Here is a 23,425-nt window from a genome sequence, read left to right as displayed (position 1 = left end):
CAGATGACTGGAGTGTCTGATGTCATCCCTCAGGCTGGTTGCAAAAAAAAAACACCTTCCTGGAAATGTTTCTCAATTAGGCCCGCAATCAACATGTCGCTCACGGGCAGTTTATAAGTGAAGCTCGATAAATAAGAAGTGGATTTTATAACTTTTGTATTTGAGACAGCAAAAAATATATCTGCACTTGCTCCCTGGCAGCAGAGGCAGACACGGGTACTCCTGGCGCGCTCACATGATTCTAAATCCAACACTCCACACAGTACAGCCAGCCACGAGCGAAGTGACCGCGTTAGCACCGTGCGTTAGCACCGTGCGTTAGCACCGCGCGTTAACACCGCGCGTTAGCACCGCGCGTTAGCACCGCGCGTTAGCACCGCGCGTTAGCACCGCGCGTTAGCACCGCGCGTTAGCACCGCGCGTTAGCACCGCGCGTTAGCACCGCGCGTTAGCACCGCGCGTTAGCACCGCGCGTTAGCACCGCGCGTTAGCACCGCGCGTTAGCACCGCGCGTTAGCACCGCGCGTTAGCACCGCGCGTTAGCACCGCGCGTTAGCACCGCGCGTTAGCACCATGCGGTATGTGGCCACCAGTACATTTTGTAACCCGTCTCAAAGGGTCCGGAAATGCGGCCCTGCTGCAAAAAAAAAGATGTAAAAGAGAAGATGAGAGACGTGTGATGTTCTATGGAACAAACATTAAGTGGTTAGGGTGACCAGTGTGGCCTTGACTGGCTGGTGTGGTTACAGTGCAAAGTTCACAAGTCATGCATCTGGGCCTCAGATTCATTCAGCGTGTTTCTCACGTTCTCATGGCATTAATGCCGATTCTACCTTTTCAGCAAGTGGAAACTGGTAGTAAATATCAAACATATTGAATTCCATCTCTCACATCCCTTGATATAGGCAATCTCGTGGATTAGCCAGTTCCAGGCTTATAAGCTCCTGTGGCTGGTTGATGTACCGAGTTGCTAGGGTATTCTCTGACCAGTGTGGTCCGTGTGGCTTAACATTGTTGAGGTTGTCAGTGTCATTTGGGTGGAGCGGTTTAGGTTGGTCATCAGCGTGGCCCTTGCGGTGCCTGAGGAATATTGAGTGAAATGGGTTTTGGGGTGTTCCTCTTGGTCTGAGTGATTGGGGTTTATTGGTGTGGTCAGTGGTTTTTTTTTCATTCAAGGAGCTCACTTTGAACCAGATTACAGCTGGGATGGCTTGAACACAAGATAGAATCATAATTTTTTCCAGTTAAAGAAGATATATCCCGATTAATTGGTCCATCATGTGTAAAATACAGCACTGATAAGAATAGCAACAATTGTACTGAACATGTCGCAAACATTATGAATAATTGTTTTATTCCAGTGCTGACCACTTTTGAAAAAAATGTCGCAACACCTCATCCACAACAGCAGTGTACACAAAATTCTCCCCCCACAGTGCTCTATGGTACACCCTGATTTAATCTAATTACTAACACCGTTTCATAACTGAAATCTCCAAAACAAGTTAACATTTCAGACCAATGTGCCTTGACAGCAGAAACGTGACAAAAATTTGCAACATTAGCAATGTGGTAGTTTAACAATAAAGATTTGTACCGTGACATTTAAAAATACACGTTTGGTATATGAACAATTACGAATCAGTACACATTATGTAACTATAAATCGATGTGCAGTCTATAACATATTAGAGTATCTCTTACCGTGCAAATAAATTCACGGATTTTATAGTTCAGATGGGAACAAGTGCGACATTAATTTATTGGTTCTTCCCGTACAGCAACAAACAAGTGAAGACTGCCACATAAACCATTTATCAGGCAACCAAGACCATTATCAAAATGCACAAAGCAACTATAAAACAATGTGCGGTTCACTCAATAATGCTTCAACTGGAAGCTTTAAATGTACACTGCTACACAAATCTCACGTAGTTGAATCGCAAACATAACTACCACATACAAGCTTTCAGCCTCAAATCCAAGTTGTGAAATAACCAAGAATATCTTTAATAAACACACATTCACACAAACCCCGCAAGCTGTTGATATATAACAATTTCATTCACATTCCTTTGTAATTTCAGTTGATATATGTACAGAGTATATTCTATATTAAAATACTGAGCGACAAGTTAACACGACCACCGGCAACAATAACGTTAACCCATATTATTTTCTTGACCAAACAAAGTATGTGGACATACTGGACATGTGAAAAAGAGCTTCATAGCTCATCAGATTGCTCCAGTCTCAATAAAGATTCTGATTCTGATGTGCGGGAACGGACACCCTCAGTGCTCAAACCATGTCAGAGGCCACAACAGGTTTTACAATCACCTTCGCAAGTCCACACCGAACCAAGAAATCACTCAACTTGGTAGGAAACAATCATTCTCACCCCAGCAGTCCCAACATTCTTGACTGGGGATAAGTCCATTACGTGCGCGATGAATAAAACAATATTTTTACTCCAGGCTGAATCTGCTGTAGAAATCAGATATTCATGCAGAAGATTTTTTTGTGACAGAGACGGCCGAGGACGAAGGTTGATGCCCACATGTCCAGCGGCGACAGAAGAGTGGACTCCAGGCGGATGAGTTTGACAAGCAAGAGCAACATGAGGTTTCAATTATGCTGCTGTGACCACATTTGGCCACCAGTCCCATGATGTAACACCGCAGCGCGGGGGGGGGGGGGGGGGTTCGGCAGCGCTACTTGTCAGCCTGCATGGCCAGGGGCCTGTCTCCGGTCATGGAGATGGGCTGGCGGTCTTCGAGCGTCTTCGCGGGAGATTGGGAGCCCATCGCCATGAGCACCTTGCGTGAGAGACGCATGCGGCCGTCCGTTGGGTCCCTCCCAAAGTATTTCACCTGCCGGAATGCGAGACAGGGTCAGGGTTTTACGGTGGCATTACCATTGGAAGAGCCGCACTCACTAGAAGATGCAACCCAAAAATCCAACTGCTTTTGTAGATACACCCCGAGGCTGTATGTCGAGGGCTCTCCAACATGAGTTTGAAGCTTCATTAAAACATAAAAGGTGCAAATCTGCAATGTCTTGCTCATGCCACTGATGGCAGAAGGGCCTTGTCTAGAGGGAGCTCTAGATTGTCCCTCTGGAGGGTATTTTGGCTGACTCTTCCACGCTGGCCTGAGGGCTTTGAAGAAATGGGAGTACCCACAATTTACCCCATCACACTGCCGATTGATGGTGGTGAACCCATTTACACTGCTGGCTGAGAACAATGGGACCCCTATATGTCTCCTTGAAATCCTCGCTTAATCTCAAAAAAATTATTTAGGAAGGTCCTGCACCAGGAAGTTTGGCCAATTAATTATTAAAGAGCGTTTGGCTTCACGTCAGAGGAAACTAGAGTGCCAAGACAAGGGGAGAGCAGGGCTCACCTGAAGTTGCTGTCCCACCTCAAGGTTGAGCGCACTGGGATGCTGTATCTGCAAACACACATGCGCAGTGCACAATAATAACACCAACTTTCACCGACAAAGTCGAGCACCACAATTCACTTCCTGCCACGGTCCAAGACGTTCGTAATAGTTAATAATAATAACGACGTACATTTGCTCTGCAAAGACTCACTGGGTCTCGCGATTATTTAATTCTGGCTGGTCCTGCCTCCATTGTGATATTGATTGGAATTACGTGAGAGGAAACCGGAGTGCACGAAGACAATCCATGCACGCAAGCGAGTGACACGCGACACTGCCAATTTCTGATCACCTCGCAACCCCCACACAGCTGGTAAGCCCTGAACGTCACTCACCCATCCACGCATCGACCTGGTCCAATGCGCCCATTGGCCATTTGGTAAAATGCAAAAAATATATTAACGGTGTAAAAACAATACATTTGTACGCAATGATCGCTGAACGCACCCGTCTCTGATCAAGCTGGGAGTTGTGCAGAAGCACGGGAGTCATGTTGGGGTACAGTTTCACCATCACACCGGAATCCCTGTGACGATGAGAGTGGAAGAGAACAATGGTCAGGCTACGATCGGAAAAACAGTGCCAAACGAGCACGAATGTTCGTACTGGATGTTTACTTATGTTCCAAGAGTAAATACAACATTTGGGAAGTGTTCTTTCTGCCATGATGCACCTCAAAAATGGAATAATATTCCAACTATTTTATATTTTCATAACTATTCCTTCTACATCAGAATTTAAACGTAAAATTACATTTGTTAATTGGTCACTAAAGTAACTTACTTATTTACCCAATCCAAAGACTCGTTTTCAAAGGAGGGTTCCTGCTACGTTGGGATGTTTGGCCAACGCAAATTTCATTGTATGTTGTTAGCTATGAATTTAAATAGCTTTCACCTGTACCTTAACACTTCATAAAAAAAATATTTTCCCACAGTACTAAGTTGAATGTGTATGTTTAACTAGTATTAGCACTAATAATTAATGTATTAAGGTTTTGTAAAAGGCTATCGTTGACCTTTCAACAGATAATTACTAGAATTCTATGTTTGATCCAGATGTTCCTGGAAAGTTATGAGCTCGTCTGACGATAAAATGTATCCAAACTAACAACAACTGTCTATTTTCCGTCCTCTGAACTAACGCAAAAATGTGCAGATCAGCAATCGAGCGTTCAAAATAAACTCATTTTATCCAGTCAGGGTTCAACTACCACTCAATTCAGCGCCGATTCTATCCACCACGTCGACCACGGCCACGGGAGCAAAGCACCTGATCTCCGCGATGGTCGCCGTGTAGACGGCACCAAACTCCAGCCGCTGCTCCTGCTGCGGGAAGAATCGAAAACTGTGAGCCACGAGATTGAGACCTGCGAGCAGCGACAAAACAAGCACCTCACTCCATCGTCGCACACGGCTCATCGTCGGTTTCTGGAGACCGTTATCGATCATTAAGCAATTTCTGTGCCACGGTATAAGCCAGGGGTCGGGAACCTGTGGCGGCGGATTCGCATGCGGCGGATCTTTGGCTGCCCCCCCCTTGCGGATCTTAGGCTGCCCCCTTGCAGGCAGTCGTTTTTTTATTCTTAAACATAATTTAATGCAAAGATAATTAGCAATTTATTAAATATGACAGGGAATGGGTCATGATGGAATGTCTTCTTGATGACAAAATGTAATTCTTTTGTTAAAGAATAACTAAGGGGGTCAAAAACGAAATAGACAGTTTATTCCATCACCTATTCTGTTTAAGCCCAAATTTGTTTGTCCTCTGCTGTATACATGCTGCTGTGTTTGTGTACAAGTAGCTCTGCGTGTGATGCGGCTCCCAAACTATTTGGGCAAAGACAAAAAAATGGCGCCTCTTCTTTGAAAGATTTCCGACCCCTTGTTCTAACCCAGTACTCCTCCGGACATGAGTCACGTGCAGTGCGATACAGTTTACTGGGTGGGGCGGTGGCACGTTGCGCCATGAACCCGGCGGCACTCGAGTTCAATTCCTGGACACTCACGATCCATTGAACCGAATTGCGAGAATCAATTACTTAGCAATTTGTATAGGTTATAAACGATTGGGTCACGTAAACCCTGCAGCCAATAGAGATTCCACAAGCTCTGAAATAGAAACATCGCAGTAATTAAATAAATATATAATCGGCCTGTGTCAATTTATCGAAAAACGGTGAGAGGGGAGATGTCACAACTATTACACATCGATGCAAACGCATGTTCTTAATTTACCATTGCGACTGACGTCAAATCGCCACAATCAAATTGCGATTGTGGACAAAATGTCACATGGCTATAGTACACCAAAGACAACAAAGTTCTGAAATCATCAAGATGTCGAATCGCAACAATTCACTGAAAGATTGCAACAGGGGTGAGTGGGGGGGGGGGTGGCAAGTCAATGTTATGCACCAATGGCAAGGCAAGTCCGCAAATTTACGACCGCAAAGAACTCCGTCGCTCCCGACGCGGCGAGAGCTCACGTCGTCCTTGCAGATGTTGTCGATGAACTCGCGTGCTTCGTTCATGGCGTCAGGCGTGGGCGCGAACACGGAGTACGACTCCTCGTCCAGCTGGCTGATGGTGACGCCTGCTCAACGCAGTCGCGCGCAGGACACGGAGACCCCCACCCCCCCAGCCGCTCGCTTTAGCCTCGTTCACCAAGCTCCCATTAAAATGTGGGAGATATAAAGAATCGCCGAGTTCGTCAGATCTCTGAAGCTAAGCAGGGAGGGTTTAGCCCGGGTCATGTTTAGATGGGTGTTCCACCATGCACAAGCAGGTTGTTAAAGAGCCTTGGGTGCCTACATGGTAGGCAACTAAGGTTTCTTCCCCCGCAATTGGCTACGTACGGTGAGAAAGAAGTTCTACATACAAACATGTGAAGGCTCATGATGGGCAACGAAGGCCAATGCAGAAAAATCCATTGATGAACTGAACTTCTATCTTCCCAGGACTGTGCTCCCCCACCTTCACCAATGCCCATCGGCCAGCGTGGTGAAGGACGGTCAAACATTGCCCGCGACCCGAATGGTGTGGGCGGGCCCATCCAGCAGTGGCTGAACAAACATCTGTAATTTAAAATTATTATCATTACACTTATTCACCCAGGAAAATCTGAATCTCAAGACTTATTTTCAGAAGGAGGCAATGTTACTATGTGTAATGCAATTTGAGTAATTTGTCGGTAACTCTTCAGAACTGGGATGTTTGGCCAATAATACCATTTACAAAGTTTTTTTTGTAGCTACGTGAGGAAACCACAAAACTCAGAGAAAACTGATGTAAACAGGGTGAGAAGAGACAAGCTCCATACAGAGAGGTGCCCTCTAAACCGAGTGGGAAATCAAACCCACACCATTCATGCTGTGAGGCACAAGTATCGCCACTGCGCCACCCTGCCCTCCAAAGATGGGGCAACTCACCCGTCTCGGCCTGCAGTCTGTTTAGGTTGTACCCACCGGGCCCCACGAACCTCGACCTCTTGGACAAGGGGACCTGGATTGTGTCTGAAACAAAGATTAATGTAAAATATTTGAGCGGTGCAGTGGTTGGCGTACTTCACTCTGAACCCAGGAACCCGAGTTTGATTCCCAGGCACGATATTAATATCTATGGCGAATATGCAAACCGGTCCGATATCCACCCCTGACCAACTGACACTGACCCCCCTCTAAGTATGGTCAAACCTCCCTAACTGACACAGCATGGGGTGGCCCTTCTCATTCAGCCTTGGACTGATAATGGGTAGTGACTTATTACAATTATCATTTATTTTTAATGGTCCATGAGGGTGCGGCACTAATGATTATACAAGGGGCATCTTTTAACCGTGGCGATTGAAGACGCACAACGTGATGGCCTGATAATGTTCAGTCTGTCTCGGTCATTCCAATCCGAGGCGTTTACCATCATCCCAAAGCAGTGAACACTTATCGAGCCTCAAACAGTGCACCCTCCCTAACAACAGGAACATTAGTCTCACGTGCGCGCTCGCATCATGTGACGTATCCCACACGTGTGGGTATTGCAGCAAATCGACTGGCTGAAATCCGGATTTACATAAATGTTTGCGTGGCACAAAGCGATGTTGACAGCCGACGCTGGGACCTTACCGACAATGGGGCCACTCTCTTTGCGGTTGGGCCTGGGCTTGGCGATGGTGTTGTTCATGATTTGCAGAATCTCCGACTTTGCCACTGCCCCACAAATGGGTACATATATAATACATAGGGAAGACGCACACACACACACATACACACACAGATATGAGCTTTATTTATAACTTAACAAAAGGGGCATTGGCCTTTAATGAAATTTTCCAGAATGCACCCGATCTTAACGAATCTCTGAAGCTTAGCAGGATGGAGCATAGATATTATGTGGATGGGCAACCACAATGTAGTACAGCTTTAATAGGCTTTGTTGCACTACACTTCTATGCTCCGTGCCTTGACCAACCCCCCACTGCCCAACATGTTCCAATATAACCCCCGATCCCCCACAGCATGGGAAAGTCCCATCCAACAGTGGATTAACAGAGGCATCGATAAAGTGCTGTGCACATACAACAAAATGGTTGATTGAAAAATCAGTACCGCAATACTTTCATCACCAAACTCATGCATGAGTACAGTGCTAGCAATGAATCACGATCACAAGCTGGAAGGGTGGCGACAGGCTAGTGGGAGTGCCGGCGGTGTAATGGCTGTGCGAACAGGATGGCTAGCCCCCTTACCCGTGGCTTGCTGGATGGCTTCCATCACCACCTTCAAGGGTATTCCTGGCAGCTTAATGTCAGCCTGAACACGGCGATAGACAAGCAGAGGGCATGCACAGCAGGCATGTAACAATGCAGTGAAATTCACAACACGTCATGTTGTAAATCATATGCAATGATTACATTTAGGGCAAATATTACATATAGGGCAAATGTGCATGCTTGTGGATTGTGTTCAGGTGGTTATGCGTGTGTGTGTATGGGTAAATTAGTGTGCATGGTGAGTGTAAAGGTGTGCGGGCAGGCAGTCGAGCAGGTGCACTGGTCTCACCTGCAGGGCCGTGATTCCCTTCTTGGTTCCCGCGAGCTTGAAGTCCATGTCCCCAAAGTAATCCTCAATGCCCTGCGAGTGACAGCGCCCATCAACACACACAGCCACATTGCAATCAATGGGTGTAGAAAGCATTCGGCAAGGAAAGGGATGAATTAGCCGATCAGGAGGCCATCTGGAATGCTCTTCCTTCCGATATTAGGAAGCCACTGGGAGCCGTGCACTTTTAAATCATCTTGATTGAAAGCTCATTTCTTTAGAAGTGCTTTTTGTGTTATGTTTGTTGTCCTTCCCCCGCACCTCCGATTAGCATTGCTGGCTAAGCGCAGTGCAAAAGAAGTTCAACATACAAAATTGCGACCGGGTGCGACAAAGCGCCGTCATCTGGAGGCCCGAAGATGTCGAAAGGCATGGGGTCGGGAGGGCACGGGGTGGCACAGAGTCACGAGGACAGGGGGCACAGGGTCGGGTAGGGCAGGGCGGGGGGCAGTGGGGGGAGCGCACAGGGCTCACCAGGATGTCGGTGAGGAGGCGGTAGTCCGAGATATCCCGCGGATTCTCTGGGTCCGTCTTCGCCACCAGACCCACGGCCACGCCCGCCACAGCGCTAGAGATCGGCACGCCTGGCGTGGCAAGACAAGAGGCATGGTACGGTCCGGCGCCGAACCGAGAGAAAACGTGGCCAAGGAACAGCGATGCCGATATGGGGGAAACGAAATGAGAAAGAAATAAAATACGGGAAATCAATAACTCGGCAAGCAGCGACCCATCGACCTATCGATCCTTATGCTCGTGATTTACACGCCACCCAATCGTAAGGTGTGGGAATCCATGGCTTATAATTTATGCAAATGGTATAGAAAAGATATGGTCATGGTACATTTAAGTGAGTGAAGAGACGACGCAAACGAGATTTTAGAAAAATGGAACAAAAATTATGCTGACTGGAATCGAATCACAATCGTGAATCATGGAAATGGGAAAAATCGCCAGGGAAGGGGTGAATGGTTACACACCAAAATAAATATCAACCGGTCACTGTTAAGTCCGACAGTGCCAACTCAAATTAGTGAGGAGTGGTGGCGCTCATCTCCTTTGGCGGTTCCTAAGCCCAGTGGTGAATTTTTTTTTTTAAAGGCAAGCACAAGTGTCCATAGAATGATGATTACTGCTGACTTCCAACAAAGTGGTACTGGTTTTATCAATGACCAGGGGGGGTACCGATGGGCAACTCTCCTATCCCAAGCTCACCAGCGTCCATCAGAGCGAGACTTCCTCCGCACACGGACGCCATGGAGGACGAGCCTGGACGGGACAAGCAGAGGAGCAGCGGGCGTTAGAAATAAACGTCAACACACGTTGCCAAATGGACACAACGGAGGTGTGCCAGTGGCTCAGAGGTCGAACGATCTGATCAAATTTGAGTCATAGGACCCTCTCCACCACATAGCCAAACAATATTAAAACACCACGTCCGCAAGCATTCAACGTGCCAATGGTTATTGTTTGAGCACACCGATAACATGAAGAAAAAATTCTCACAACCAAAGTTAGCAGATTTAAATACGCAACCAAACTCTCACAAAACCAATTTGCTTGGCCGTGTGTGGGGTGGTGGAAGGCTTTTTATCGACATAAAAATGTGGTCAGATCTTTACGTGGGCAAAAAATTAGAATCTAATTTTTAAACAAACGACAGTGGAGAAAAAGTGGCCATTCGTGTTCTCGCTAGTACAGGGACCACCAGGGTGGAAGGTGGGGGGGGGGTTGCCCATGTCACGCAGTTCCCTCCCCTCACCATTGGACTCCAACACGTCGGACGTGACACGGATGGTGAAGGGGAAGTCCTTGGGGATGACGGGCCGCAGGCCCTTCTCCGCCAGCGCGCCTGGAACCAACGAGCCGCACGGGGTCAAAGGGCAAACCCTCACCACTTGGCGATGCCATTTCACAAGGCGCTCTCTGCGCGTGCGCATTTATCTGATGGTAGATCTGGGCGTGGCTGTATGACTGGACTGCTACTATTGCTGCTGTTGCAACTACAAATGCTTCCACTGCTGAAGTTGCTATCATTGATGCAACTGTTCCTGCTGCTGTGACTGCCACGACTTGCTGCCATTGTTATGGTTGATGTTGTGACTATTGCTATTACTGCTCCTGCTACTACTGCTGCTGCTATTACTGCTGCCCCTGCTGCTGCTGATACTCCTGCTGCTTTTTTTTTAAACTAATTTCTTAAGAACTGCTTTTTGTGTTTAGTTTGTTGTCCTTCCCTCACACCTCCGATTAGCACCGTTGGCTACGTATGGTGCTAAAGAGGTTCAAGATACATACATCACTGCTGCTGCTCCTACTACTGCTGCTGTTGTTACTGCTACTGCCACCCATACTGCTGCTAACTGCTACTCCTGCTACTGCAGTTGATACCACTCCTGCTGCTACTGCTGTCATGGCTGTTGTTAATGCTGCTGCTGCTACTATTGCTTCTGTTCCTGCTGCTTCAACTGCTGTTACTGCTTTTGACAACACTGCTACCGATATTGCTACAACGACTGTTGTTACTACTGCTGGTATTACTATTACGTTGGTGTTGCTGGTGTTGCTATTTACTCCTGCTGTTGTTGTTGCTCTTGCTGCTGTTATTAATACTACCAAGGCTGATAACTGTTGTTGTTGTTGTGACTGCTGTGGGTATGACTCTGGCTGCCGTGTTGGCGCACCGTGGCCCAGCTCTCTCCGGTTCAGTCCGCTCACTCGGCCGATCTCGTTGGTGGCGTACGGAGGGAACTGCCGGGAGAGACACGGTTAAGCGTAAACAAATGCCACGTAGCTCTCTCCAGAAGGTGGCGATCGTTGCAAACCGTTTAACGCGAGCTGCTTAATGTTTGTATTGATATCAGCAGGGCTTAATATCCCACTGACAATTATCCGGCTGGCTGGTAGACCGAATAGGCACACACGTCTAAAAACCGTAGCCATAGCGAGAGGCATACTGGATGCGGTGTGCCGAGTGCGGAAAAATGTTCCCAGTGATTGACACGGACAGACTGGGGTGATATTAAATTAAACAATTATTTAATTTTACCAGGTAAGGCCCACTGAGCAATTTCGCTCTTTTTTCGAAGTGACCTGGCCACAAATGATAGCTCAACGAAGTGGCTTATTATGTCGAAATTTATAGCAGCCAAATAATCTTAAACGCATCTTTCTAAATGTTGAGGAAAAAACTGGAGGACACGGAGAAAAATCCACGCCACCATGGGGAAAACACGCAAACTCCAAATATACAGCAGTCGTCAGGGTCGGGATTGACCCGCGTCTTCCTGGATACCAGGTGAGGTAGTTAATATCTCAGCACTGTGGTTGGGCTGCATACCACCATGTTTATGATAGCAGACGTATTGACCATTAGTTTAACGTTGACTATTTCTTAGTGATCCATGCCTCCGGGGGAGACCAGACGATTTGTACTCAATCTGCTTTGACCCCATTGACAAAAGGGATGGATCTGCATGTCTTGAGATGCAGTCACATTTAGATGCCACAGAACTTGTTGTTGTGTAGGGTTAGTTGTACGAACATGCATCAGGTAAACCTCAAACCTGGCCTTTTGGTAAACTCTCATGGCATGATACAAAAAAGTGTCTGATCAATTGTACGAGTTTAGTGATTGCAGTCAGTTTTGTATGAATTAAATGAATACGCACCTCGTAATGAAGCATGAAGTTTCTATCCTTCACCCCGCTGGAACACAAAAGACAAATCGACAGCTTAATTGAACGGTGATAATTAGAATAAAAACAATAATGTACGGCTCTCTCAATCCACGGCCGGATGAAGACCTCCCCCACACTGTGTCCGCCATGGGGGTTTTTCGACTATACTTCTCCATCTCTGGTCAGTGCGGGTTATCGTAACAGGGACCAGGACGGGTTCAGATATCGCTTGCCACCGATGTTAGCCGTGGCCAGGAATTGAACTCCGGGTGACAGGTCCATGCCCAGCAGTACGCCGACCATTACACCACTGCTTCACCCTTCATCAGTAATTACCATTTGTAAATCACGTTATGACAATTATATAATAGTTACAAGCAAGGCGACACGTGTATGACAGCAGTAGTGTAGCGGTTAGCGCGCTGCGCTACGAACCTGGCAACATGAGTTCGGTTCCCACTCACGGTCGACACCAGTGACGATTATCTAAACCAGTCCTGGGCTTCCCCTAGGTCGACTCAGCCTCAAATGATTAGCTGGTACCGTGTTTAAACATCGCCACTAGGGAGATAAAGGCGGCCGGGTGTGGTGCTGGACACCCACCCCCTCGTGTGCCGTTCTGACCTTCATAGGTACTACTCACTAACAGCACTTGCCCCAACAGTCTATTTAAGGCTATTACGGGGGATCTTTGTTTTAGTCTCGAATCAAACTTCGCGGCGATATCTCCCACCTGCCGAGCGCAGCGATGCGGTTGGTTTTGAGCGCCGACTCCATGGAGTCGAATGTCACCGAGCACAGAACCTGCGCGCGGTCGGCACGACGACAAACGGAAGGGTGAGAGGTGGCCGGGCGGCTCCGCGGAGAGAACATCGAGCTGGCAACACCGAAAGTCTGGGTTCGGCATCCTGGCTTCTGCCACCCGTGATTAAACCGTATTGCCAAGAGCAGCGAGTTCGTGGTCTCAGCTCGGTCACAAATTACTGCGTAAAAAACACACACACATGAAATTCGCTTTATCACAATTGTTTGGGCTAAATTCCAGATGTCCGATTATTTTTAAGTGTCCGTTTGACTGTCGTGCGATGCACATTTATCCGTAGTGGGGCTTGCGGATAATCGCAGCGACGCCTCAGAGTTGTGGGTAACAAAGAGTCACTTGAAGGGGCCTTCCCAGAAGTCACTCTGTGATATTTCCTTCTGCGGGCCAATTCACGAGGTGACGTGCCACTCGGCAACACTTCTGAATGGACGCTTCCTCGTCTCCGTGACAGAATGGCGGACAGCACAATTGCAATAAGACGTTTAAGAAGAAGACAAAAAAATACACACAAGTTCAACAAGACAAGACAACACAACGATGATTTTTGTTTCATGTCTTCACACAACGACTGAAACCGCCTCCACAACCACCACCCCTCCTCCACCAGGCCCGATTCACACACTGGCTAATGCGTCGACGGTAACCACCAGTAATGACGCGGATTGCCAGCAGAGAAGCGTTTCAGCCGATATAACAAAATGCGACTCTCGCTCATTACCCTCAGCAATTTGCTGCACCAAAGTTAATGGCCCATTCGACGTGGGAATTCTACTCAAAATGCGTCCATACCACCTTCCTCTGGCCCTAACGAACATTTGGGCCGTGCTCACCTCCACTGGGGGGGGGGGGGCGCTGCTCTGAATTGGCGGCAAAAAAATCATAGCCACTCAACAAGCGGATTGGCACCCCCCCCCCCCAAAGGAGTGATGGGGCCCCAAGCCAATAACCAGTCCAGAATTTTAACTCACAACCTTTAAAAAAATGTGCGGGACTATTATGTAACCTGCCACTGCCAGGTTACATAATAAATCAAACTAAACCAGACTGAACAAAGGAAAACAATGTGGGCTGGAGAGGATATCAAGTGTATCTTTGCACACAAAGGCATATGTGCACGTGTCTCCGCGTACGTGCACGTGTCTCCAATGTGTGCACGTGTGCTTGTGTACGTACGTCTGCATCGCGTGGAGATATCTGCGTGTGTGTGTGTTCATGTGCACACGTGGCCTGCATTATGTGCGCGTGTGCATGTGTGCGGAAGTCTGCATTGTGTGATTGTGCGAGTGTGTGAGTCCATGTGCAAGAGTACGTGCGCCCCTGTATGTGTGTGTCCCATGTGGGGAACGATAGTGCAGTGGTTAGAGCACCGAGCTACGAACCCGGCGGCCCGAGTTCGATTCCCTCTCAAGGCCAACATCAGTGACGAATATCTGCACCAGTCCTGGGGCCTTCCCTAGGTTGACTCAGCCTTAAATGAGGACCTGGTGCTGTGCGTAAACAGCACCACTGGGCAGATGATGGCGGCCGGGCGTAGTGTTACCCACACAACCCCCTCGTGCACCGTGCCCTTTTTCTATAAGCTTGCTAACAGTACTTGCCGCAGCAGTCTGTTGATGGTATGGGGGGGAACTTTATATTTGTTTGAATCTGTATGTGGAACAGACACACGAGTGTTTAGATTATTTGGCGACTATACATTTACACGCGATAATCCATTTCGTTAGGCCAGCATTTGTGGCCAGGTCGCTTCTGAAAAAAAAAGTTAACAGCTCAGTGAGTCTTACCTGGTAAAATGAAACGTTTTTGTGTGCGCGTGATTTGCCTACCTTTCCTATACTTTGCACGCCTATCGTGTGTTTGTACTGTTTGTTGTTGTAACTTTCTGACTCGCCACCTACTGGACATCTGTAAAAACAGAGCTTTAAAGCTCATCGGATTCCTCAGTATAAATAAAAATTCTGATTCTGATCCGATTCCGAGTGGGCGTGCGCGTGCGTGTGCGTGCGCGTGCGTGTGCGTGCGTGCGCGTGCGTGCACCTGCGTCTGGCCGCGCTGGAACAGCGCCGAGCCGTGCAGGGGCCGGTAGAGGTCGACCTCGCACGCGATGTCGCGCAGGGCCGACAGCTCGCGACCGTCGCACCTGCGCCGCCCGGCACCCGTCGTTAGTCAGGGGCCCCGCGCCGGCCACAAAAAAACATTCCGAACCGCAACGCAGTCGGGCCCCGTTGTGCACCCTTACTCCACCGCTCTCGATGATAGTTCTTCGGCTTAGGATTGGGAGAGGCCTTCCTCTGCAGCAGTGGGCTGACCGAGGGTGATAATGATGGCGATTTCTGCACGGTCGTGACCGAGTCTCAAGGCTCTAAATGGAAAGTTACGCTTACTGCCGATTGCTTTGTTGGTATTGCAAACCTATACGTACGGCCCATTGTGAATCCACTGCTAGATGAAAGCGTCCCCACACTGTGAGGGTAACGGGGGTTTATTTGACCATACTTCACCACGCTGGTTAGTGCGGGTTGATGAAGGCGGGGAGGAATAGATAATGGGAGTACAAAAAGTACAGTACAACCTTGTATGTAGCTGTATAGCCCTCTGTTGACCATACTTTCCCATGCTGGAAAAGTATAGGTCAGGACCAGTTACGATATCACTCACCACTGACGATAGCCATGGTCTCAAATCAAACAAACTCTGGCCGCTGGGTTTGCAGCTCGGTGCGCTAACTACTGCATCACCGCTCCCCCCCTTAATCCCTTTGAAACTAAGCTGGAAACCCATTTATTCGTGAAGGTTCATAGATATGGCTTTTCCCTATTTTACTTGAATACACATTGCATATGATAATACTCCGACTAATTTTTTGCATTAAACTAGTGTTACAGAATGTACGTCGAGTGGTTTATATTCAACGCATGTTTCCGTCTCGCACGGCAAGTTCCTGTTGTTTAGTACACGTGCATCTGTAAAAGTGAAGGTGGCAGAGCAAGAGCGAACGGTGACGGTGATGGTTACGATGACAACAATTACACGTGAGGAATGACGGAAAGAACGGAAGGATGAATGACGGTTCATGAATAGGTGTCAGAACGGACAGATGAATGAATGAGATTTTTATGCAAAACAAAACTTCGTAGTCCAGCAAGTCACCTCTTGTATTCGTTGAGAATAAGTCCTCGGAAAACCTCCTTGGTGATCACGTTGAAGGCCTCGATGATGTCATACTGCTCAGCATCCGTGAACGACGCTGTAAAAAAAATAACGAAAACGCTTACGTAACACACGGGGAAGTGAAAGCCCCTTGGGCGAGCACGCATCTGTAGCTGGAATAATGCAAGTGACCGAGAAAAATTAAAACTTATTGCAACACCAGTCGAGCTATGTGCCCGGCTTGGTCGATACTCTGTCCCTGTTTCTCAGTTAATTAATCAACGTAACCCACCATGTACCTGAGCCGGACTACACATGAACACATGAATACTTCCAGCGGCCCTAAGAAAGAAACGTGAGCGCGGTAAAATTAGAAGCACGCGTGGGGGACAGGTCGAAAATATTCCCCCTTCTAGCACCCGATTAGTGCCGCCTAAGATGCCTGCATTGTTCGATAATTATAAAAGTCGATAATTATCGACTCTGGGCCGTTTCGAAGCAGGAGGCCTCTTTGTATCCCACGGGCCGTATGAAACGAAGCTGCGGCCAGCGTCTAGCTCGCGGGCCTGTGGGGGTTACCCCCACCGCCGTGTTAGCCGGCGTGGCCATCGTCGTCGGTGCGGCGGGCGTCACGGCGACCGTGACGTCGACTCCCGTCACCGTTTTCTCACCGCGCAGCTGCTCCTCGGTCTCCAGGCGGAGCTCGTTGATGGCCTCGTCTCTCGAGATCTGAACAAACCCAGCGCGCACATGTCACGACGTCAAACGGCGGCCAATTCCTGTCCAGCGGAGCTGATCCAGATCAAGGTTTTTTTTCCAGGCTGCCCTGTGCCAGTTGTGGTTCTTGTTGGGCGTGGCTGATGATTTTACTCTCAGCTTTTAGGGTGTTTGCAAATTGTTCCATATATATAGGGTTAATAAATTGAATCAATGTAATGCATCTATAACCCAGTAGTGATGATCTGGATAATTTGGCATTATCTTTGCCCCTTTTTTTAAATGGAACGAATGTTTAATGTTCATGATTTGTTTACATTAAAAAAAGAAATGCACTGTTATATTTAAATGCAATAACATGTCCATGCAAAGCCCTTTTGCCAGTCCACTGCTGGTTAAGGGTCTGCCCACACCTTGTGGGCCATGGTAGTGATTTAACCTTACTTTAGCACTCTTTAATGTCATAATATTATTAAATAAATACAATTTATTTAATGGTCACGTAACTTTTTAGAAATATTGAACACAATATAATGAAGCATTTTTTTTATATTTTTATACTTAAAAAAAAATATCGCATTATCAATAACATGACAACGATAGCACTCACCTTGTCGTGGGTGTAGTCTGTGAATATCGCGTAAACCTCCTTTGATGCCAACCTGCGATCCGGAAAAACCCAAATTAAACAACACTCAACACAGCCGTGCTGGCACGAGCAATTATGAAACGACGGCAGCCAAACCGGTATGAGCGATCGCGACTGCGGTGCCAACGAGCCGGATGGTGCCGGAGAGAAAGAGGCAGTGGTGGCAGCAGTGGCGACGATGGTGGTGTCACTCACTGCCTGGCCCTCTCCACCATGTCGGCGCGAGGCACCCATAGCTTCTGCGGCGTGCGCTTGGCGCGCCCGTACTGTCGTGCCAGTTGCTGGATGGCGAGCACCACCTGTGTGGTGTGCTTCACGCCGACCTTGATGGCGTGGCACAGGTCTTGCTGCAGGACGTCCTCGCCCGCGGCCTCCAGCATCACTGCACCGAGAAACGCGCAGTCACCCCCGAGGCTGCCGAGAGTTGAGCCGAGCAATGGGAAGCCACAGCCAATCAGGGTGATCTAAATGTGCTGTTCGCCAATGCCCCACAACGGGCAACTTCGGGAGTTGAAGGTGCCCAGCTGTGGCACCTGGCAAAATCTTGCGAGAAGAAATGCTCAACACGTAGCTCTGTCGTCCCGACAGGTCTGTTCCTTTCACCTGAAGAAGGCCACTTGTGTTGTGGCCGAAACGTCGTGAGAATTTTATTGTGTTATTTTATTTTTGTATTATTTTATTCTCATTCTACGTGACTTTACCGAAAGAACCAAAGAAGACGTAGCCGAGCACCGAAGACCGCGGTTGTGGTGGCCGTGAAAACCTACAGGTAAGGCCCACTGAGCAATAGATCTTTTTCAGAAGCGACCTGGCCACAAATGACAGCTCAACAAAGTGTCTCATCTTGTGGAAATGTATATCAGCGGTCAAATACTCCAATCCCGCTGAGCCACAGTGTTAAGCAGAGTCAGAGGGAGCCACGCTGAGCTGGTGTCTAACGCAACGAGCTGCACAGGACTCACCCACAGAGCTGCTGGCCGCACCCGTGACGATCATGTTGAGTGAGCTCTGGGTGAGCTCGCGCCGCGTCGGGTTGATGACCACGTCTCCGTTCACGATGCCCACGCGCACCGCACCTGGGGGGGGGGCAATGGGGGAGCACGTGCAGTAATGCCTCACTCTATACACGCGGTGCTCTGTTGTCAATCTACCGCTCGCTGGAGGAGGACCTCCCCATGCTATGCCGGTCATGGAGATTATTTGACCGTACTTCACCCACGCTGGTCAGGGTGAGTTGAAGGCGGGGAGCATAGATGCAGGGGCATAGAAGTACAGTATAACATTTTTTATTACTGCACTGCCCTCCGATGACCATAACGTAACCTCCACAACAGCCATTCATAGGCGATGTTCACGGTAGTTGCCTGGGCGTTTGAGATCTGATGGGATCGGGTGCATTCTGAATAATTTGGTGAGAGGCCAAACATCTTACGGAAATACCTGAGTTGGCACAACGCAGCAGCAGACAATGATGACTATTGTCCACATGGATTTCTGGCAAGGATAAAACTGGTATTCAAACACAGTTTAAACAATTCTGTTTTCAGCAGATAGGCAGAATGCCATCACTCTACGCAAATGCTCTAAAAGGTTGCCACAAGCTGCTCGCAGTAATTGTGCTGCTGGTATAAAACTTGACCCAAGCGACTCATTGCCTTTCAAGAAAATCCCACTTCCCAGTGTTTGACGGATCCGAGCCGATTCCAGTTTACTTACCCACGGGTCCGTCCCACGGGATGTCAGAGAGTGCCAACGCTGCTGACGCTGTAAGACAAAGAGACAAAAGCTATTGTAAATAAGTTGAACGAGGAAGAAAAATCATGCATATGCACACACTTTAAAGCATTACAACATGCGTCGGTCCTTGGGAGTGTTTAATTAGCGTTAATAATGGTAGCGCTTGTGCCAGGCGTGCAAAAAAAAGAACGTTCGTAGGCTGCGTAAAGACAACGGAGCTCGGATAACGCTTCAACTGGATTGTGGTTTTCTATAGGAAGAGTCTCTAATAGCAACACAACTCGATACACCAGTTTTCGTCACATTTGGATCATATTATTGGATCATATTTACATGTGACCCCCACCCCCCTCCCCCCATTACAGAGATATTGACTAACAGACAGAGCTAATGCATTAACACTTTCAACATAACTTTAAAGGAGTACATTTTTTTTAATCAGCATTCACACAAATTAATAACAGGTGGCCATGAAATCACAGCAGAGCAATGGATTTAAGCTAGCTATGAACAGCTTTGAGTGACATCTCCTCTTATGCAGGATTATATTTTCTCCAGGTACTCCAGTTTCCTCTCAAATGAAGCCAAACACTCACAAAATGAAATTGACCTGATATTTCAACACGGAATCCACTTATAAGAGCTTTGGCACTCAGCGAGTTAATTTTTTTCTGGGGAAAATCTAGCATTGTTCGTCGACTGGCCAGCGTTGAAGAGTAGGCTAAAATACATTCTAGAGAGGCTATCTTCTAGGGCTCCCTCTCATAAAGGCCCTTCCGCCACAAGCACCTTGACCCCTTCACGTCTCGTAAAAATGATGGTCTTTGTAGAATAATCAAGGGATGGCTTGAGCGTAAATCTCAAGAGGATGGATTTACCTCCATTGATGGCGAGAACTTCGGGGTCATTAACCCCGTCCACCGACAGGAGGTTGCAAATAACCTGAAGTAAGGGAAATGGAGACACACGATGCAGGAACAGTTCCCAAAAATATCCTATCTTTATTTTTTCCCCAATTATATTCAAATCGTGCTGTCGGTGTCACGTTGTGAGAAGAATACATATTCTATGGGTCTTTCGGTAAAGCCACGTAAATAGAAAAAAAAATACAGCTGTATTTTTTCACCTGAAGACGATTGCTTGTGCTGCGATCGAAACGTCGTGATATTTTTGTTTTATTTTTCTATTAACGTGGCTTTAACGAAAGACCCATAGAATATGTATTCCTGTAGTCACGAAAGCTTTAAGTCAAGAGGAATACATGTCCACTTGGAACCATTGCAGCGAGAAGTGCATCGCCCTATGTCAGAGAACAGCCCCTGAAGATGACGTCACAAAATTACAACTGAAGTTACCTATGAGTGCACACAAGGTGCACACGTGACAGATTTTCTTGCCACCGATTCCGCACACACCTGCGTGTCGTAAAAATATCCAGCCGGGAAGAGAGGCCTGATGGACCGATCTGCAACACCGCGACAACAAACACACAATTAGAAATAAAGACAGTAACAAACTGGTCTTGCTTATAACGTTCCAGTTTGATTTGTTTATTTTAGGGGAGGCCTTCATCCAGCAGTGGATTGACAAAGGTCTGTAAAGTATTCAAACAATATGCCCGGGAAAAAAAATAGCAACACTCTGTGGGTCCCCCCCTCCCCCCCCAAAATAAACCGCAAGTATTACATCAGACACCGCGACGTCGAAGCGCTGTCCCCCCCCCCCCCCCCGCAGAAATCACCCAGATTCGCCATACCCGAGGGACAGCTCTGCTTGTACCTCAGTTATGGGAAGGTGTAGACGTGAGGACTCGCGCTACCGCTCTTAAAAGCGCGGGTAATATAATGACGTTCCACTAAAACTTATGGAACAAGTCGAAGAAAGAATAAGGGCCCGCAGATAATAGGTGTTTTCACGAACCCGACAGCTGTCACGAATAACAGGAATCACAGATAGTATAGCCACGGATAAAAGGGTTTCTGTATATACAACATGACTTGTCGCCACTGTCAGTGGTCACTGAGGACCGGCACAGCAAGGTGCTGGGCCTGGCTGTCATACCGATGACTCGGCTCGTCAGGATCTCCAAGTCCGTGGTCCCGAGCTCTCGCCGGAGGTGGTTTGTGGGTATTCTCCCAGCAGCCGCAGCCTTCTGCCTGTAGTCGACCTGCACCGCAGGAGAACAGATTAATGTTTATGAAATCAGATTATACATTGGTAGGGGAATAAATGATTCGACGCATGTGTCGCAAGTGTAAGGATATATTTTAATGATGAAGCAATGCACTGTTACACTAATACCGATCTCAACAATGTTGAAAAATGTATCATCAATCAAGAACCTTCCAAAATGGAGTCTTGATAGCTAAGCAATGCTTCGGCTTGTAAAATGAATTCAACTGGAATTATTAAAAGCAATAGCTGTGTCAAGAGTTTTAAACAAGTCCATAATGAACAAATAATGGAGAGGCGTGCCTATGACCAAACCATCTCCTATGTGCTCGATCTTGTCAGATCTTAGAAGCTAATGAGGTGAGCATGAATCGTGATAGGATAGGTGACCACTACAGTATATGCAACCAGATTATCAATCGAGTTACTACATTGTGAGCAGCAGAAGGCACTGCAAATATTTTTTTTTATACTTCTCCGCTTCCAATACCGACGCTATGCGCCTGACCAGCACTGTGAATTATGGTCAAATCATCCCCATGAACCGCATGACAATCCAGTAGTGGATTGGCACATTTGGCTATATACATGTACAGTATATGTACATTTATTCGAATACGACACTCACCACCAGCGGCATGAACTGCACTGAGGCCGCCTTGGCCTTGCTGACAGCCGTCACCATCACCGCCGTTTCCCCAAGCTACACACCAGAGGGAACGCAGAAACGCAACGTTCAACACGTGGATAACAACAGAAGAACACTGCCACTCTATTGGGCACGCAGTTCATTCCGTGCCGTTCTCTTGTGCGCGCGCGCGGTTCTTTGTGGCGACAGAGGCGGCATTGAGATTTTACCTGCACGATAGCGCATCCATCTGCGAACCTCGCCAACTTCCCCGTAGAAATCTTAAGCTTCCTGTGACCAGAAATGACAGGCAACATCGCTGATGTCGGACTGAATTAAAAACACAAAAGGCACGACTGCTGATCACAAACAGAAGCTTGCTGAACCAAAGAAGATGAATCCTTGCAGTCACGAAAGCTTTAAATAGAAGCTTGCTGGTCAGCAACAGAGGTCCCCATCTGAGACATCACATTTTCGACTGTCGCGGTGCAGTGAGGAAAGAGGATGGAAGGACAGGGGAGGATCATGAGAAGTGGGGACAACACCAACAGAAGCAGCAACAGCAAAAGCAGTATCAATAGTAGAAGCAACAGTCGCTTTGACAGGGATATCTACAGCAATAGCAGTACGAGAGATACAAAAACAGGAGCAGCAAAAATAACGAGGAACCACTGCACAAGCGGCGAGAGTAGAAGCAGTGAGAGAAAGCTACGCAGCATCATATGCAGTAACAGCAGATAGCAGCAACAGAGCAAGAGATGTGAAAACAGCGGTAGTAGCAGCAGTACAAGCAGCAGCAGAAGTGACAGCAGCACAAGTAACAACGCAAACAGCGACAGCACCCGTGGGTAGCACCAACATCAACACGAGCAGCAACAACAGCAGCAGCAGGCATGACAGCAGCCCGTGACAACAGCCCGTGACAGCAGCAGCATCACAAACCGAGTTCCGAGCGCCACCTCGGCCTGGCCCCTGACGCCGCTTGCGCTCCACGCGCTGTTGTGCGCCCAGCGTCGCCGGCTGCTCCCGGGAGCCGAGCCGAGGCCTGCGCCGAGGCCCGCGCCGCCCCGCACGCCGCCCCAGCCGAGGCGGGCCCCGCGGGGGTCGCGGCGAGCGCAGAGAAGCAGCGACCTCAGGCCCAGCGCGAGAGCGGCGTGGCGGGTGCAGGGCGCGGCCATTGCTAGTTGGCAAAGCGGGAGCGGCGGGGCCGCGCGTGGGGGACGTGGCTTTTTATTCGCCCTGACACCTGATTCGGAGTCTTAATGGGGGGGGGGGTTAAAATGTATCAGCATACTTAAATATTTTCTGGAAAAAACGAACGCGTT

The 23,425-nt window shown here is 48.1% G+C and overlaps 1 protein-coding gene across 1 annotated transcript; it reads right to left on the bottom strand.

Moving 5' to 3' along the window:
- Positions 1-1,333: 1,333 nt before the first annotated feature.
- Positions 1,334-23,314, bottom strand: PNPT1 (polyribonucleotide nucleotidyltransferase 1). The gene is made up of 28 exons (XM_032964033.2): positions 23,043-23,314; positions 22,331-22,391; positions 22,101-22,175; positions 21,362-21,467; positions 20,716-20,765; positions 20,179-20,242; positions 19,280-19,327; positions 18,526-18,639; positions 17,759-17,945; positions 17,525-17,576; positions 16,869-16,926; positions 16,198-16,294; positions 15,085-15,187; positions 12,958-13,028; positions 12,216-12,252; positions 11,229-11,295; positions 10,307-10,396; positions 9,760-9,813; positions 9,022-9,131; positions 8,509-8,580; positions 8,196-8,259; positions 7,573-7,656; positions 6,883-6,966; positions 5,941-6,047; positions 4,722-4,777; positions 3,897-3,975; positions 3,408-3,455; positions 1,334-2,873 (listed from the first exon to the last, which is right to left on the bottom strand). Exons 1-28 carry the CDS (start codon positions 23,276-23,278, stop codon positions 2,715-2,717), a joined length of 2,433 nt encoding a protein of 810 aa, XP_032819924.2. The 5' UTR covers positions 23,279-23,314; the 3' UTR covers positions 1,334-2,714.
- Between the last annotated feature and the right edge of the window lie 111 nt (positions 23,315-23,425).

This window comes from Petromyzon marinus, chromosome 31, assembly GCF_048934315.1.
Source record: "Petromyzon marinus isolate PM22_M1 ecotype Great Lakes invasive population chromosome 31, UKy_Petmar_22M1.pri1.0, whole genome shotgun sequence".
In the NCBI taxonomy this organism is placed as follows: Eukaryota; Metazoa; Chordata; class Hyperoartia; order Petromyzontiformes; family Petromyzontidae; genus Petromyzon; species Petromyzon marinus.
Note: the sequence above shows the minus strand (reverse complement) of the source record. Positions and strands in the feature narration are given on the sequence as shown.

Bases quoted from the DNA above. Each gene is read 5' to 3' on its own strand.
- PNPT1 (XM_032964033.2), bottom strand. From the start codon at position 23,278: ATGGCCGCGCCCTGCACCCGCCACGCCGCTCTCGCGCTGGGCCTGAGG. The intron at 17,946-18,525 runs GTGAGTCCTGTG...TTCTCGGTGCAG, and splicing joins TGCGGCCAGCAGCTCTGTGG to TGATGCTGGAGGCCGCGGGC. The intron at 17,577-17,758 runs GTGAGTGACACC...TCCGGATCGCAG, and splicing joins ATGGTGGAGAGGGCCAGGCA to GTTGGCATCAAAGGAGGTTT.